Source organism: Sycon ciliatum, chromosome 5 (genome assembly GCF_964019385.1).
Source record: "Sycon ciliatum chromosome 5, ocSycCili1.1, whole genome shotgun sequence".
NCBI classification, from domain to species: domain Eukaryota; kingdom Metazoa; phylum Porifera; class Calcarea; order Leucosolenida; family Sycettidae; genus Sycon; species Sycon ciliatum.
In genome coordinates this window covers 24,980,373-24,999,936 of record NC_088647.1, presented here as the reverse complement: position 1 = coordinate 24,999,936, position 19,564 = coordinate 24,980,373, and the positions used below count along the sequence as shown (strand labels likewise).

Genomic DNA, 19,564 nt, shown 5'->3' with positions numbered 1-19,564 from the left:
CCCATTTACACGTAAAGTCAAGAGGGATAACAAAATAATTATACGAAACAAATGCATACAGGGACGGGTACACGCACGTTTACATACACGTAGTAGTGTAAGAGAGTAACATAGTGCATTGGTCAGCATAATACTAGCACATGCTGAGAGTGCAATAGCAAGCTTCACCATTGCTCATGGCCATGCAAATGTTCAGCAGCACTCACTTCCGCAAGCTTCTGAAGATCAGCACACCTGCAAGAAATAGATAGCACAAGGATACGCTTATTACCGTAATGATGCATGGGAGCACACAACCACCAAGGTCTCAACGAATGTGATGCTCAATGAAAATCAATCCACTCAAAGACCTGTGAACAGCTGTGGGGACAATAATCTATTAGTAATACGAGGAATAAGATCGTTTGTGCACACTCAAGACGCACAGACACACCAACATACATGTAGTGTACACAGTGTTTCACTTCACTGCAACTAAATTGAAATGAGATGATTTGAACAATCTGTACAGCGTTGCCGTCAGTCAGTCTTCCCCAAGATGGAAATGCAATGATTTGTTGGCACGAGGCAGTTTCACTGACACAATGTCATGTTTGTGACATCAAAACGGTTACTTCAGGGAATACGAGTATTAGCTTGAGAAGCTTTTCTTGTCATTGGCATACAAGCAATCCTCCTACTACTACTAGTACACTGGCACTGCGTTTGTGGATCCCATTGTATTTGACATCATACTAGAGGAAGAGTGTCGTGGAGTTTCACATAGTTATCACAGGGATAAAAATACATTTCTCATGAAATAATTATAATAATTGGTGATAGCTAGACGATCGCATACGATTGATGCAAAGTCCTTGCAGTCCTTGAGGGCTATTACGAAGTGGTTGATTACTTTTAGGGCATTCATTCAAGCAACATCAAACAAACGCGATACGCTCCTTGAAAATGGAAAAAAATTCAAGCATAACGACAGAACAGCAGACCAATCGAAACGAGTAAAAGCTTCCTTACCTCAGTCATCGTCCTGCCATGTAGTTGGACAGCCTTTTGACACGGTGGTACAGGGAGCTCTTGTCCAGTCAAACAGGGGTATCCTTTTGGCGTCGAACGAAAGAGAGTGTCAGTGTATCTGAATCGTCAGATTGGAACTGTGCTAAACTTTTCTCTTTCTCCGCTTTCTGCTTTCATCCCTCGCTCTGATGAAACCGTTTAAACGTCTTACTGGCAGCAATGGCCAGCCAAACAGGGGATCCTTGTCGAACGAAAAAGAGTGTCAGTGTACCTGACTCGTCAGATTTGAACTGTGCTGAACTTTTCTCGTTCTGCAATTTCTGCTCTCATCCCGCGCACTGATGAAACGTCTTGAGAGAACCACAAGACGCTTTCCATAGATTTTGAACGTCTCCTTATCCTCCTTGGTTACCTCTGGACAGATTACTGTCAGCAACTGCACAGCAGAGCTGGCAGCCATGGCTGAAGTGAAGAAAGGAATGCGCTGCCACGAGGCAAGCAAAACTGAAAATGTGTTTGTTCTCTTTCGGGCGCAACACACAGGACGGCGTGACTGGATAAACTGGACTCCTGGACTGTGAATAGGGGACTTGTAGAAAAAGTGTACTCCTTATAGGGGATTGCGTGGCAGGATGAAGCTGGTCAAAACTGAGTGGACTCCTGGATTCTGTATAGTGGATTTTGGACCAATGGACTCTATATAGGGTGCTGGACATCATATAGTGCATGGACTCTATACTGAGTCCTACATATATTCCCCGGAGTTCCAGGGAATATCGTGCTTTATCACTCTCTTATTATTGACCCCCACAGAAACTTGTGATCTCTAAGCGGTCAAATCACGGCTGTTACGCATGCATTGAATGCGGCCAGAATCCTCTGGGCACGAGGCCGCAGGTGACCTGCTGAGAATGCATTGAGGACCACTTGACATGTTTGAAATTTGTCCTTGACAGCCTCATTGTTTTAGGGAAGTATCTCACGGGTTGCCGTCGTGTTAGGGGCCCCGAGTATTGTTTCAGGCCGATTACTACGAAGGTTTTGGTGTTTTACACTCACGTGCAGCTTGTTCTCTCAAAAGAAATTGTCGAAGTCGAAATAGTTGTCCGTGCCGGATCGTTCTTCTTCTTCTTGTGCTTCTGGCAGCTATTAGAGTGGGTGCCTCGTTTTTGTAAACTTCAGTTCTTGTTGGAGTACGAAGGTAAGGTCTTTATGTTGTGTGAGGAGTCGTCCTCGTAGCTTTACGCTCCTTTACGATTGTTTTTTTCAGGCCAGTTTGTAATTGCCTGTCTAAAAATATAAAATACCAAAAACAATCCTATGGATAGGCATAAGGAGCTACTTCGCCAGATGTGCCGTGTTAGTGGTTGTAAGTTTAGTACTATAGCGAAGAAAGGCGTCTCTACGAAATATGCTGTGTCGGATCATATTACTGAGTTAGAATCTTGTTTTCCAACTATTAAAAATGCTGATGTATATCCTGAATTATTTTGTGCGTCATGCATGGCAGTTGTACGACGGTATAAGAATGCTCAGGAGAATAAAGAGAGGTATGCAAGGATTAGTGGGGGGGGGGGGGGGCAATGAAACTTTGGGAGGCACATGATAGTAACTGTAGTGTTTGTGGGTCGGGTGTGATTGGACGACCGTCCAAACTTGCAAAATGTGAGGTGCCGTTTGCAAAGCCATCACCCATCCCCATCAGCACCACCCCGACTCCTGTTGAGAATGTCACCGAAAAAGCGACTGGTAGCTTGAAAACTGGTGCTGACCTTGTTCCAAGTCGCTTTCGTGAGCAGCATGAACAATAATTATTTATTAATGTGTGGCATTTGTTCGTTGTTTGTAGACGCTGCTCTGGAAACACCATGCTGCAAACATTTGTTTTGTGCGAAGTGCATTTCATGTTGGCTGGAGCAAAACACGAAATGTCCGCACTGCAAAGATGCACTTTGTCTAGATAATTTGGTGTCACCACATACTATTGTGGCTGACATCATCAAGCAGTCAGTCTTGAAGTGCGATTTCTACGAGGCGCCGCTAATAGGCTGCCCAGTGCAGGTGAGGGTTTGCGACCTAAAGAGCCACGTTGAGAATTGTTCTCACAACCCAAGCACCCCATCCACTCCTATTCAGAGAGTAGTGTCTGAATCCTCCACCATTGGTGATGTTCTAGCCGCTTCCCACTCAATGCTCTCTGGGAAAGTGTTTGATGCCCTGACTAAACGTGTTGTCGAGAGCAGTGCAGAGGGTGACAGACTTGAGGTCCGTGGAGGTGGTGGCTCTCCTGCTGTTTGGAACCGCACCCCCGTTACAAGGGTGTTTTCCACCGATTGCAGTGGTCGTACTGCACGGAGACGGTCACCCATGACGTCCTCCTTTACACATTGCAGGAGAAAGTGTTTAGTGATCTCTGTTCTGCACCCGGACATGTCATCTCCAGGAGAGCAGAGGCTAGTGCAGAAGGTGCGAGTGCAGGACAGAGAGATCAAGTGACGTGTTTGGTGCAAGCTGCTACTGTTGTTAAGGACCGCTATGTTTCATTATTTTCTAAATTTGCAGCTTGTCATGTAGGATTGTCCACCAGTGTGAGTCCGAATGTTAACTCACTCTCACAACTGCGTGCCAATATTTCTGCTTTTCTTGCAGCTTGCCGGCAGGAAGTTGTCTCGCGTGGTCGTGGCAACGTCACACCAAAGCATCATCTTCTTGAGGCCCATGCAGTCAGCTGCTTGGAAAATTTCCAAATGGGCATGGGGCTACTGAATGAGCAGGGGGCAGAGTCCATCCATGCTGCCTTCAATCAGCTGGAGCGAAATCATTCCTCCATACGAAACACGGCTAACCGGCTGTTTGCATGTACACAAGCACACGTCTTGAATGCGCTGCCACAGCACACTCTGCTTCTGCCACGGACGCAGAGACGCAAGCGTAGCAGAGAGCCCTGAACATAGCACTAGTACATTCCGACGACCACGTGTGTTGTAGTGCGTTATTGTGTGTGCGTCGTGTGTACGTGGTGTTGGTGCATGCGCGTGTTGCGGTGGTGTGAAAAGCAGTCTTCGTTATTACAAGACGACTACGGAAAAACAACTGGACATGACGAACTCAAGACGAAGACTGCTTTTCACACCACAGCAACCTGGCAACACACGCATGCACCAACACAACGTAAACACGACGTACACACAATAACGTACTACTACTAGTACTATAGTAGCTTATTTCTAGTATGAGGTTGTTGGTGCCCAGCAAAATTCCATCCTCTGTGCTGTGCCAGAGCTTCAGTTTGTATCACTGTGGAAGCGGGTGAGTGGCGGATTTCCTCAGGCTGGCAATTCGCTGCATCACTGCAATGTGCTTTTACTGTTAGTGTTATAGCTCCAAGCAGTGACTACAGGTACCGGGTATTGAAGCTCGAGGAGGGCAGGCAATAATCACAATGGTCATGCTTCGTACGATTGTTCGTTCCGAGATCCTGGGCTGACCCCATGTGTTGATTCCATAGAACCAGTGCTGCCAGCGTCCCTCAACTAAACCTGCAGTCCGTTCAGAGTTTAGACCGATCAAGCACCATCTACTTTTATTTCTGTTCAAGAAATCACAAAGTACAATTCCATGAACGAGATGCTTCGAAGACGAAAACAAATCCAATGACAATGTTCAATGGTCCTTTCAAAAAAAAAAAAAAATCGTAGACCTAGATTCGAGTCCACGATCAAAGCGGCTTCATTTTGCTCGCGTGACTCCAGCGGCCATCTTGGATTCTGGCCCCGTCGTAACAGCCGTGAAATATCAGCATTTAGAATCAACTCGTAGAAACTCCAAGTCAATCTTCCATTGACACAAACCTCGTTAATTCAACATAATCATATCCTATCCAATAAAACAGTTCACAAAAACAGTTCATAAAAACAGTTCATAAAAACAGCTTTTACGATCGGACCCAGTCCGCATAACCAAGAGAGCTAGCTCCCTTGGCTGCTGTTGGAATATGCAAGAATGGGCCTTCCAGATAAGGTCTAACAAGGAGAAGTGGCTATAGTTATGAGATGAACACCGGTAACCATGGAGACAGACCACACTCTCATTATAGATACTGGTTATAAATAGACCGAATAAGGAAAATGATCTGATAGCCTATGAAGAGTAAATGAAATTGAACCAATGACAACAAATACTCGTCCAGCACACGAGTTGTCATAGCAACACAAATAACAGCTGTCCACTAATTTTGTTGTTGGAGATTGAGTAGGAGTTTTTACTGGTTGATTCTAAATACAATAAATGCTCTTTCCTTGGGTTTATGACCAATAAAAACTAATTATAAAAACCTCGGGGGACCTCGGTTTTTATAATAGTTTTGTCACTCTCTTATTATTGACCCCACAGAAACTTGTGATCTCTAAGCGGTCAAATATCAGCATATATTGACTGCTTATATTGACCATTTATTATTGACCACTTAGGCCGAGGACTTAGAACTTTTTCCTCAACTTGGAAAAAATCAGAACTGAAAGAAGAAAAATCTGAGGCCAAATGCTGGGATTTGAACCCAAACTGTCAGATTCTCAGTCAAAGAACTTGGGGACACACTACAAGAAACAACTGACAACTTCGGTTTACACAGAAGTAATGTCCAATGTAAACGGCATATGTACATACTATTATACTATTATACTATTACAATAGTATTCCTTTCTTCCTATAGCAAAGCAACACCAGTTTTAGGTATGTCGTGATAAATCTATTATTGCCCTCATAATCGGTCAATATATGAAATATATATGTGTCTGAGTGTATATGAAATATATATGTACACACAACACCAAGGTTGTCAGTTTCATAATACCAAAAGCTTTTCACCCATTTTCATCAGTGGTTACATGGGAATGAGCAAGAACGAAAACGAAGCCAGAATTTATACTGGGGGTAGAGAATCAGCAAGAATATTCTTACGCGCCTCAAGTTCACACTACACTACCATAAGAATGTATGGAGCAGTGGAAAAATGCGGGAAACAACACATGAGGGGAATGCAGTACCAGAACAAACACGTGATAAAGTTGTCAGTCCGGTTGCAGCTTGAACAGCCGTAGCACCTTGATGTGCTTCTTTTGTCGACACAGTTCTGGCCTCAAACTGCGAATGTACAGCGCCTCCAGTGTGAATCGGTGCGCGCTGTTTCGGGCTGGTGTGATCACACTGAAGCTGCTGTTGCGTTCCTGTGGGATGCATTCAGGCTGATATATATATTTATCACTCTTCTATATCGACCTCCACTAATTCTCGTGATCCTTGACTGGTCCTATATTACCCATATCGCCGCAATATCGACCGCTTATATCGACCGCTTGTATCGACCACTTAGGCATTGTAATCTTTCGACTTTGGAGGGACTTAGAATTTTTCTCTTCACTTCAAAAAGTGAAAATTGAAAGAACGAAGACAAAGGAAGAGAACAAGCAGGATTCGAACTCACAACAGTATGGATCTCAAGCAAACCCTTATACCATCCAGCCACTGTGCTGCAGATGCTGAACTCTGTTGTTCTTACAGTGTTGTCCCCAAAATAGGCAACATCCTATGTACACTATAGTACAAATGCTATACTAAAAAGGTTAAAATGGCTCATAAAGGTTCGAATTTTGGGGTTATGGCAAAGGAATCGTGATAAATAGGATATTGACCTCGACTTCGGTCTATATGGGAAATATAGGCCTCGTAAAAGACCTCGGCGGACCTCGGTCTTTTACTCGACCTATATTTCCCATATAGACCTCGTCTTGGTCAATATCCTATACATATATATGATACTCAATCTGCGATATATATATATGATATATATATCATATATCATATGATATATGCTTGGAAATTTTTATTTCCATTGCTATCAGGTTCGGCCTCATTTCCTCTGTGCTGCGCTGATGAGTTCAAAAAGAACGAAACAGCATGCTGTCCGCAGATTGAGTATTTCGCTCCTGCTCTTGTAGCAGTTGAGCACTCTTGCGTGGGGTAGTGCCTTTGCTGTTTGCGTTATGCAGAGCTCACTGACTTGTCAGTTTGAGCACTCTGGCAAGGTACGTTCGGGCCTGATTGGAAATTTATATTTCCATTGCTATCAGGTTCGGCCTCATTTCCTCTGTGGTAGTGTAGTGTGAACTTGAGGCGCGTAAGAATATTCTTGCTGATTCTCTACCCCCAGTATAAATTCTGGCTTCGTTTTCGTTCTTGCTCATTCCCATGTATCTACTGATGAAAATGGGTGAAAAGCTTTTAGTGTTATGAAACTGACAACCTTGTTGTTGTGTGTATACAAATTTTGTTCGCCTACGTCTCTCTATATATATATATTATATATATATACAATGGAAGCGGTCCTCACCAAGAAAACACAATCCGTTGCTACTCCGAGTTTCTTGATTTTTTCAATCGTCAGGCAACTTTTCTAACTAAAACAGGGCTGTCAGGTCCACTAAAGAAATACACAACCACACAGCAAGGCGCACAAAAAGAAAGCGTGAAGTGTGAAGAGTGAAGAGTTACCGCTAGGTGCAGGCAGTGTAAAATATTGATATAAATTGTCCATTACTGTAACAAGCGCTGAATGGAGCATGTAAATCTGGAGTTAACTAGCGCATGTCTGGCGTCAGGGGTGTAAGGCCATTACGGTGCTATATTTGGCGTTAATCATAACAATAATGGTGCAGTGTGTCTGGTTTCATTGGGCATCAGGTTGCTCTGCCCATGTCCGGTTTTACGTGATTCCGTTATACTTAGCGAGCCGGTATTTGTTTGCATGACGACATTTGGCGATGATTTCACTTCGCTTGTTGAGGCTTTTGGTCTTGTCAGCAGTGAGTATACGCACCTTCTCCGTGGTGCAAAGGCAACATCTCTTCGTTGCGGGGTTGTAGGAGCTGGCCTTGTCCTTGATTCTCCAGGACAGGTGATACTCTTTGTCGTCGTTTTTCTTTTTCCAGAGGTGTTTGGAGAGCTCCGTGTTAGTGCGGTACTTTTCGTGGCGGAAGGACATCGTGTGGTTGTTGTATCTTGTTTTGAACGTTGTCTCTGCTGAGCCGATGTATGTCCTGAGCTCATCCTGGCTGGTGACGTGTGCTTCATAGATGATGTGAGAGGCCTGGCAACGTCCTTCCATGGGGCATTCCTGCTTTTTTCTACAATTGCAAGGCTTTTCAGGAGGTTCTTGTATCAGTTGCCGCTTGTTGTGCCCACTGATAATCGCTGCGATGTTGGGCATACATGAATAGCTAACCTTCACGTTATGTCGGTTGAAGATCTTTTTCAGGGGGGTGTTTTGAAATGCCGGTCGATCATTGTGAGGAAGGCAGCAGCGACGTTTGTTCTCACGCCACGGCTGAAAGGAGGGTTGAACCATGTTATTTTTCTTTTTCGGTTTCGCTTTCTGTTTTTCTTTGCTGGTTGCCCCATGTACTCGATACCTTCCGCGTATCCACTGGCCAATAATGCGTTGTTGTACATAGGCGCAGCTTCGTTAAATGCTTCCTCACTTGATGAGTTGGTTGACACGCGTCGGCTTATTCCTGCTGGCAGTTGCTTTATTATGGACGGTGGGTGGTTTGAGTGAGTGTTGATGTACTGCGGTGTGTCGCCTGGCTTTCGGTGTGGCATGTATCCTCCAGTTGACAGGTTGAACGTCACGTCGAGGAAATTTACGACTTTTAGGTTGGTGTCAATCGTTACCTTTAGTCCATGCCCTGCAAACACCGCCGTCAAACTCTTCCGTATGCGCTCTGCCGCGCTGCCGGTGGTGTTTCTCAGCACAGCCAAGCCGTCGTCCCTGTACAGGCCAATCTGCGCTCTGCCGACGTGGGCTGTTAGTTCGTGGAGCATATATACGCCAACCAGCTCACACACTTCCGCGCCATCGAACGAGCCCATGGTGACATCGAACGTGCTGGCGTTGTTCTTCTTCACCCAAGGTTGGCCGTCTTTGAACAACGGAAAAAGATACAAGAACCTCCTGAAAAGCCTTGCAATTGTAGAAAAAAGCAGGAATGCCCCATGGAAGGACGTTGCCAGGCCTCTCACATCATCTATGAAGCACACGTCACCAGCCAGGATGAGCTCAGGACATACATCGGCTCAGCAGAGACAACGTTCAAAACAAGATACAACAACCACACGATGTCCTTCCGCCACGAAAAGTACCGCACTAACACGGAGCTCTCCAAACACCTCTGGAAAAAGAAAAACGACGACAAAGAGTATCACCTGTCCTGGAGAATCAAGGACAAGGCCAGCTCCTACAACCCCGCAACGAAGAGATGTTGCCTTTGCACCACGGAGAAGGTGCGTATACTCACTGCTGACAAGACCAAAAGCCTCAACAAGCGAAGTGAAATCATCGCCAAATGTCGTCATGCAAACAAATACCGGCTCGCTAAGTATAACGGAATCACGTAAAACCGGACATGGGCAGAGCAACCTGATGCCCAATGAAACCAGACACACTGCACCATTATTGTTATGATTAACGCCAAATATAGCACCGTAATGGCCTTACACCCCTGACGCCAGACATGCGCTAGTTAACTCCAGATTTACATGCTCCATTCAGCGCTTGTTACAGTAATGGACAATTTATATCAATATTTTACACTGCCTGCACCTAGCGGTAACTCTTCACTCTTCACACTTCACGCTTTCTTTTTGTGCGCCTTGCTGTGTGGTTGTGTATTTCTTTAGTGGACCTGACAGCCCTGTTTTAGTTAGAAAAGTTGCCTGACGATTGAAAAAATCAAGAAACTCGGAGTAGCAACGGATTGTGTTTTCTTGGTGAGGACCGCTTCCATTGTGTACTAGCTCCAGTGCACCCCAGCGCTGTTGAGCCCTCTTTGCGGTGGACGGGACCACTTCCCCCTGTATTATATATATATATATATATATTTCATATATTGACCTCTTTAATCGTGCAATAATAGATATTTATACCCAGCCCCCACTAATTCCTGTGATCTATAACTGGTGAATATGTATAGGATATTGACCAAGACGAGGTCTATATGGGAAATATAGGCCGAGTAAAAGACCGAGGTCCACTGAGGTCTTTTACGGAAGACGATGATGGCTACAAAAAAATTCTAAAAACCTCAACGTTTGACCCATTTATGGCCAAAAGCTAGAAGTCCATCTTTTTCTGAATGGACAGTAAGTTTGTGCTATTTTTCTTACTAAGCTTGTATCCTCGTTATTTCACTCCAAGTGTATAAGTCCTACTGTAGTTTCATCATTCTCTCTAGTCACGAATTCTATTGATAATTGTGACAAGAAAACGTTCTGGAATACCTTATTCGTCCCCATGGTTGTGATATGAGTGAGCATTTAGTTATATTTATTCCCTTGGCTATGCAAAAGACGTTTCTTCAGTAACGTCTGGCGCTAGCCAGGGTCCACACAGCTTTAATTTGGTATTTGTGTGTTTGTTTGTTTGTTTGTTTGTGTCACGCCTGGCGCTATCCCGTATCTGTCCCGTACCGTACCGTACCATCAAACACAGCTGGCCACATACAGCTGGCCGAAATATTCAAATCAAATAATATTCAAATAGGGCTTGTCCCGTACCTATCCCGTACCGTACCGTACCATCAAAGACGGCTGGCCACAATGCATATTCAAATAGGCCTTTCAAATGAGATCATAACGTGAAGCAACTTGGAAGAATTAGTATGTATGCGAAGTGTATCGGGGGATGCATGCAGGGCGCGCGATAGTGCGGGTTCGAATCCCAGGTTATTGCTTAAAAAAAGGAATTTTTTAAAGAATTTATAACATCCGTATGCTTTTTTTGTCTAGGTCATCAAGGCAAAAAAGCATAGCATAGGGCCCTGAGCTTCCAAACTCTCTCGTTGCATTCTCTAATTATTCATTACTCTAACAAATTGCAAGGGTGTATCATTAATATTTATTTAAAAAAATTCTCCCAAACTTACAGAGTCTGTAGTTTCGTATTGCTACTGAAGATTCCTGGTGATAAAAAGGTGATTCCGGTATATCCAATGTACCTGCAAAGAAAGATAAGGCCATTATTATTATTATTATTATTATTATTATTATTGTTTGAGGCGCGTTTGCGTTTGAGACTGGAAAGCGCAAGACGTGATGTCATACTATACTTGTGATTTCCAGCGTTTGCGTCAAAAACTGTACGCGCTGGAAAATACAAAAATGTGGGGAATCGATCTCCAGGTACTACAGTCTGTTTCAAAAAGATTTGCAATCGAGTTTGGGTCTTAAGAAGTATGACGATAAGGGAAATTTGGACAACAAAGTACATAAAACGGCTTGTTAGGACACAGCAAATTGTTCTGTGAAGGTTTCGGAACAATTGGACCAACCGTTAAGGAGTTAGTATTTCCGCCAGGTTTCTGGCCTTTTCCCATGGTTTGTAATTTGCCCTGGAAGCCAGTATCGATTTGTTATCAAAATCCACGATTTATCCCTTCCTTTTTGGCCTTGTGGTTATGAATGCTGTCTGCTGACCATGAAGTTGTGAGTTCAAATCCCAACGAATCTTCAAGTCAAACATTTTTTCATTGTTTTGGTGATCACGCTGGTACAAGACAAAGATTGAAAGAAGGTGGCTGCGGCAAACGACTTGTTGTTGGAGCTCGCGTTTCCTGCCGAACTGACTGACACTTGACTGGCTCACGCCATGTGGAGTTGTTAACACACACAACACTGAAACCGTGTGAGTGAACACGGAAGTCATTGCGCTGTAGCAACACGTACGTGTTGTTGAATACACCGGCACATCGATCGATCGATTTCTGTTTGAGAATTATTTTAGTATTTGAAGATCGCCAATTTATTTGAATTTAGGAGTCAACGCCCTCTTCTGTCAGCTTTCACAGGCGTCTGCTTTTCTCAAAATGTCGTTGAAGTCACACGGATAGCTTTGCCACTTCAAGGCCTTGGGAATGAGTCTGTGTCGATGCCGTTTTCGTCACATCGTCAGAGTAAATTGCATCCGCGGCAGCTCAAACAATCTATTTGGTCACAACACGGACGCATCCCGCTCGTCAAAATGTACCACACTTTCGACATGTCCTCTCTGATATCCATATATCCATATCGATGCGAGAAATAACTCGTTTGTTGTAAACCAGACGTACATGTACGAGTACCGACGTCAGTGAGTTGTCATTTTTCATGCTTTCGCGCGGAATATTTCTTCGAGTTCACAGTGAATTTTTCCAGGCAGCGCTCGAGCGCTCATACGGTAAGACGGCAAACTCCCCGGGCGATCGCCAGGATTGCTAATCTTTTTGAAACTGACTATAGGTACTACATGTAGGTGCGGGTGGCCGTGGATGTTGACTTTACTTTCCTGAGATCGAGAAGTGTTCTGTTTCTGCTCCTATGTCCTTTGTCAGTGGTGCTGGGGGGGAATGGGAGTCGATAGGAAGACTGCAGCCGTTGTGTTGCGTTGCCTGTGTTGGGGTGGCAATTCCGTTGTTGAGGCACATCGTCCAGCTAGGCTAGCCGCCGCCAACTAGTCAGCGCAACCTCCGCCAGTGCCCACGAGCTCGCATAAGCTCCATGCCCGCGTTGACGGAGCTCCGAGTGTTGAGTCGTGACTAGCAGCTGTTCCTGCTAGTGACGACTCAACACTGGCCGCCCGTGCTCTCTCATCCCTCGCCCAATTCCCTCCTTCACTAAATTTGATGAAAACGGTTCACTCTCCCGAAGGAGAAACGTTATTTCTACCGTAATGTCGCGTGCATAAGCCGGATTTGTGCATAAGCCTGTCTCGTGTAGAAGCATGAAATCTGCAACAGCTTTTCGCGTACAAGCCTGTCGCATGCATAAGCCGGGCCAGTACACGAGACGCGCCACGTGTCGCGTGCGTAAGCCGGGCTACTACGCAAGACTGGTGAGCGCGCCTTTTACATGTTCATGTTTGCATGGTACCGTACACTTGCACACGCGGAAAACGTGGGAAGATGCGGAAATCAACACCAGCTGCGCTCGACGGCCATGCAGCACTCTTCAAGCTTCAAACTTACCTTTCCCATGGCATTTTCCGTCTTGTCCCTTGGCAAGTTGCTTGTTTGAAGTTGTTTCGGCGCTCCTCGAACTTTTCACTTGTGTTTGTTGCAGTCTACCCGTAGATAGAACTCATCTCAACCAAGTCTGCTTGTCGAAATGCCGAAAACAAAAGGACTTCGGAAAAAATACTCAGCGACATTCAAGCTGGCGGTAGTGAAATCTGCAAAATCGACTTCTGTCACTCGACTTCGACTTCATATAAGCCTGTTTCGTGTATAAGCCTGTCTTGTGTACAAGCCTGACTCCATCACCGGCTTATAGGCATATAAGCCCCGGCTAATGCACGCGACATTACGGTATGTAACATTCTCCCAATGTACAAGTAACAGTTTTCCTAACCACAACTAGAACAGCACTGTTATTATAGTTTCTGGGACCATGATTTTTAAACCAAAACCACACTCGGGTGAAGTGAAAACAAAGAGAATAGAAAACCTGCTGCACATGGCATAAAGAATCCAAGATGGGTGCCATGACATCATCAGAGTCTACAGTGAAAGGAAAAAGGAATGAGTTGCCGAGTCTGGGGTTTGAACCAGTGAGAGGCGATTTGGATGAAACCGTACACTTAGGTAAAACTACAACTTTGGAAAGACAACAAGGTAAGAGAACTATTATGCACAAGTTACAATCATGGAATGCCACACATCCCTCGGCTTTGCAAAAGTCGCGTCCTCGCGAAAACTTTACTACTACAAACCTAATGCACATGGCATAAAGAATCCAAGATGGGTGCCATGACATCATCAGAGTCTACAGTGAAAGGAAAAAGGAATGAATTGCCGAGTCTGGGGTTTGAACCTGTGAGAGGTGATTTGTATGCAACCGTAAACTTAGGTAAAACTACAACTTGGGAAAGACAACAAGGTAAGAGAACTATTATGCACAAGTTACAATCCTGGAATGCCACACATCCCTCGGCTTTGCAAACGTCGCGTCCTCGCGACAACTTTACTACTACAAAAAAACATGACGGTCTATGTCGGATGAGAATAAGTGCATGTGGAGAATAGTAGGGTTGCCATTATAAATAAGGAAGTCAATGCTCTCCGAATGCAATACTTATTTATCTCGGACTACATCGACTGCATGACCACTTCAAGACGGAAGCAAATTGTGTCTGTGCTAGATTACATTTACTGTGGTGATATTAATAGTGATGAACATCATAAGTTCAAAGGAAATGGCGTGTCATGGGTCAATAGCATGAGCTCACCTATACCTCTGAGGGAGCTGCAGGTTACCTCTGTGTCGCAATCCATACCCGTGTGCTGCTGCTGGTAGCGGTTGTGGTACAACAGGTAACTGGACATCATAGTGTACTTCTGCGTGATACTGAGCCTGAGTAGGTTCAGCCATGGGCGGAACAACTAAATCAGCTGGAGCCACAGCATTTGGAGTAGCAGTGTAAAGCTTCAATCGGTCACAGTCTATAGTCTGGACTTTGCCCGTGGAATCGGCAATGGCAAATACAACATCATCGATCTGAGATACAATGGTGAAGGGGCCTTTCCAGGGTAGATGAAACTTTCGTGTCAGGCCGGTCTTTACTGCTGGGTTATGTAGGCTAACGCGATCACCAATACTGAGACGAGGCTTATTCGTGAACTTATCATACAGAGCTTTCTGGCGTTTTTGAGCAACTGCCCCAGAAGCACGAGCATGATCAAAAGCTTGCTGTAGGTGACACTTCAATCGTTGTACATAGTCGGTGGCGGTGAAGGCCTGCTGTGGAGGACTGTTGAACATGACATCAATAGGTAGGTGTAACTCACGACCAAACATCAATCTAGCGGGTGTCTCCCTTGTGGAGGAGTGAACACTGGAGCGATAGGCTAGAAGACATCGTTGTAAATGTTCATCCCAGTTGGTATGGTGATCATTCACATGAGCTGATAACACGTTCTCAATGGTTCGATTCATGCGCTCCACCAGACCATCACTCTGTGGTCTATACGCGGTAGTGCGCGATTTCCGTATATCCAAAAGTTGACATATCTGCTTGAACAAATGCGATTCAAACTGAGGTCCTCTATCAGAGTGAAGTTGATACGGCATGCCGTATCGACAGAACACGCCATCAACTAATACAGTGGCGAGTGTCTCGGTACGCGTGTCAGGAATAGCAAACGCCTCAGGCCATTTCGGGAAATAGTCCATAATGACAACAATGTAGCGATAACAACGGGATGACTCTGGTAACGGGCCCATGATATCAATCGCCACACGCTCAAATGGAAATGAAGGCTGATCTTGCACTAACGGTGCTTTCGGGTTAGGTGTTGCCGACTTGCGACTTTCACATACAGAGCAACTCTTGCAGAAATCCGTAACAGATGCAGTCATAAATGGCCAATAGAACCGTGCTCGAAGCTTCTGAAGAGTACGTTCTATTCCTAGATGGCCACCGGAGACATCAGAATGGGCACTCTGCATTGCTGATGTCTGAAGAGCTGATGGAACGACTAATTGCAAAATGGGAGTTTCGCTATCCTCGGGTTGATACACCCGGTACAAAACACCATCACATAACTTTATGCGTTTCCAATTGCTCCACAGTCTCAGCACACCTACTGATACACCTCGCATTGCAGAGTCACTACGTACAGGTCAGTCTAGAAGGGCTTCTTGCCAACCAATCAGGGTACTGAGGTCTCGATCTTTAAGTTGAACAGTTCTTAATTCAGCAGCTGTAAATGCTTCACACCAATTAGGATCACTAGGACTAGATGGTAGGTCACTGGGCTGTGTGCAGGGATCAGCTTCTACTGAGTACACAGGACAGGGGACATCAGCATTTACTTGCCTTTGGTCATTTCCTGGAAGCCGTGACAGAGCATCAGCGTTGGCGTGTTTGGAGCCAGGCCGGTGGCGGACAACATAGGAGAATCAAGACAGTCGCTCAATCCATCGGGCAAGCAGGTCAGCGGGCTCCTTGAAGGAACTCAACCAAAGAAGAGACTTGTGGTCAGTACGCAATGTGAATTCAGCTCCAAGCAAATAATGGCTAAATGCATCAGCAAACTCTACGACAACTAGCAGTTCACGCTTAGTGACCGAATAGTTCTTTTGAGACCGTGATAGGGATTTGCTTGCAAAAGCAATGACTACTTCATGACCATCATCATTCACTTGGGATAGCACAGCACAAATACCCGTACCCGATGCATCAGTGTCAAGAACAAATGCCTTCTGTGCGTCAGGATATGCTAGTACTGGTGGTGATATCAAGTGTGACTTCAATTGAGCAAAGGCCTGCTTGCAGTCATCGGTCCATATGAAGGGAGTATCTTTATGTGACAAGTGGTGCAAAGGACCAGCTACAGTTGAAAAGTTAGGTACAAATCTGCGGTAATAGGAGGCAAAGCCAAGGAAACTACGTACCTTTCTAGCAGATGAGGGCACCGACCAATCCTTGACGACCGCATACTTATTGGTATCAGGTAGAACACCATCAGCAGAGAGGTTATAACCCAGATAGGTCACCGATGAGCAGAGTAGTTGGCACTTCTTGGGTTTAACCTTGAGACCTGCCATTCAGAGTCGGTTGAAGATGAGTTGTAGTCGTTCCATGTGTTCCGACAAAGATGAAGAGAAAACAATAATGTCATCCAGATATACGAGGCAAATTGATGGCACAAGGTCCCCTAGCACTAGGTTCATCAGGCGTTGAAATGTTCCAGGAGCGTTGCACAGTCCAAACGGCATTCAGTTCCACTCGTATAAGCCAAATGGGGTAACAAATGCAGATTTGGCTTTGGCGGCTTCATCCAACTCAACTTGCCAGTAGCCAGATGCAAGGTCTAACGAGGAGAAGTACGACGCACCACTCATGGCATCAATGGCGTCATCAACTCTAGACATGGAGAAAGCGTCTTTCTTGGTGATTGAGTTCAAGTTTCTGTAGTCAATACACAGTCGGATTGAGGAGTCTGGCTTGCGAACTACCACGATAGGTGCAGCCCAGGGGCTCTTAGACGGAGAAATCACATCATTGTCTAGCAACTCTTGAACATGGGCTTCGACTTCAGCACGCTGTTGAATGGGCAGGCGTCGAGGTGGTTGTCACTTAGGCTTCTCAGAATCGGTCTCGATCTGGTGCGTAATTACATCCCTCTTACCTAAATCAAACTGCCCACATGATATGACATCCTTGTTTGCATCGAGAACTTGGGCAAGCTCAGCTTTGGCACTGGTGTCCAAGTGGTCAAGACGAAACAGTTTTTGAGGGACTGATGTGTTCTTCTGTGGCATAGTTACATTGACTTGGCTCGTTCTGGTCGTCATCTAATGAGGAGTCATCGTCGACCAGTACATTACAGTCAAATGTGCAATGTCATAGCGCTTCTGGATAGTTGCAGGTCGTGAGTGCAGGTTCTGCAGCCGAATCGGGACTGTACCAGCGCAGTCAGGGCTAGCCACTACACTTGCCATAGCAATATGATACTTAGACAGAAATTTATCAGATGGTATAATGCAGCCAGCTGAGGTAGGCATAGTGTCATTCGACTCCAATTTACCCGGTCCAATGATCTGAGAATAAGCGGGGATAGTGACTTTATGCGCAAGAGTTATCCGGTAAACTGTGTGAGATTGTTGATTGGCTGATTTTAACGGTACACTCCAGTTGGCAGTTTCTAGCACTTCACTGTCAAAGTCAAGCGTGCAGCCATGAGAGCGTAGGAAATCAATGCCAATGAGCATATCGGGCTCGATGTCCGCAACAATAACTGTGTGCATTGCATTGAATTTGCTAATTGACATAGCAACAGGGGCTAGGCCAATAACGGGGACTGAGGAATTATTTACGGCAGATAACGTAACGGGTGATGGGCTAATATTCAGTCATCCTCTGTCCTAGTAGCTGTGACAGGTAACTCATCATCTACAGTGACGTCAACCTCAAATGTGCTGAGGAGAGTGCCCTTGCGAACTGTTGTTGGTCTCGGTCGAAAGTTCTGCAGTCGAATGGGTACACGACCATGTAGATCCGGGGAAGCTATTACACCTGCCATGCCGAGGCTGTATGTGTCCAAGAATTTGTCAGATGGATTCAGCCACCCAACTTCCGTTGGTGCCTCTGACGCCGATTGCAGGTGTCCAGGAACGATCAGTTGCGTGTAGCTAGGTATAGTTCCTGAGCTGCTGATTTGCGGGCTGAGGAGCACAATGGAACTGACACGCCGCCGGCGCCAATGCTCCTGGTTGCAAAATCAATGGTACACTCCGTGCTCTTGAGGAAGTCCAGTCCCAGCAGAACATCTGGGCCAATGTCAGCTACCATGACATTGTGTGTCGTGACAATGCCACCAATCCGGAATGGGAGTTTGGTCTCCCCATAGATCTTCAGCAAAGATCCATCTACAGACCGGAGGGTGCATGTTGTTGGCTGTAACGGATAATTATTCGATTCGATAGATTGGTAAAAGTTATGATTGATGATGGTCACTGCACTTCCGGTGTCCACCAACATACGTTTAGGCTGCAACCACACAGACCCATTCACATAACTGGAGCCCTCTACCTCTGCCGTGAGGCAGCTCTCAGGAATGTGCACTGTATGGTCTGCTGACCCGTGGGGACGGAACTCCGGTGATGCAGACTGATCAAATGGGTCTTGTAGTACAGCTGTGGATTGACCCACATCTACAGCTATTGGCGGTTTCCCGACTGGTTGAAGCGGTTCCCAGACTGTGGACGGCGGTCATTATGCGGGCAATCTCTTGCCAAGTGCAGAACACTCTCACAGACATAACAGCGGCGGCGTCCACCTTGCGGAGCCTGAAATGCTGGTGTGGCTGTCTGGGTGTTGTCCAGCCTCGCCTCCAGCTGGTCCAGTCGCTTGCACAGCCGGTCGATGTTAGCTGAGAACTGGGGTGTCTGCACAGCACATACTTCTGCTACTACTTGCGGTGCATTGGAAGCTGATTCGGTGCTCTGAATGGCCTGCATCTGGAAGGCGCACTGGAGCGCTGCATCCAATGTTGCCGGGTTTTGTTTGCGCACTGCTACTCGCAGTTCACGGCTATCCAGGCCAGTCATGAATTGGTCCTTGGCAAGGATGTCCTGGACATCCGGGGGAAGTGTCGAGTACCCCAGACGGGCAATGCGGCGAATTGCCTCGCATTACACAGAAATTGGTTCTCCAGATTTCTGTCGTCGAGACCTCAGCTCAGCACGATGTATCTCCACGTTCTGGGCAGCTCCAAACCGCTGTTCCAGTAACTGCAGGAGCGGGTCCAAAAGACCATGCCGTACAGCTTGGTTTAGACCATGCATCGTCTGTCAGCTACAGGCCAATGTAGTCCCCCTGCTGTCGCCGTGTCCAGCCATTTACACGGGCCACTGTCTGAAACTGGAGTAGCCATGTCCTCCAATCGCTGTCACGATTACCAGAAAATTTCTGGGGAGTAGCCCAAGCACGAACAGGGACACCAGCTGCCCGGTTTCCCACACC

General features: G+C 45.8%; 1 protein-coding gene across 1 annotated transcript; it reads right to left on the bottom strand.

Annotated features, from left to right (window-relative positions):
* Window positions 1–18,759: 18,759 nt before the first annotated feature.
* On the bottom strand, window positions 18,760–19,149 carry LOC135816917 (uncharacterized). Its single transcript, XM_065330021.1, has one exon. It carries the CDS (start codon window positions 19,147–19,149, stop codon window positions 18,760–18,762), a length of 390 nt encoding a protein of 129 aa, XP_065186093.1.
* Between the last annotated feature and the right edge of the window lie 415 nt (window positions 19,150–19,564).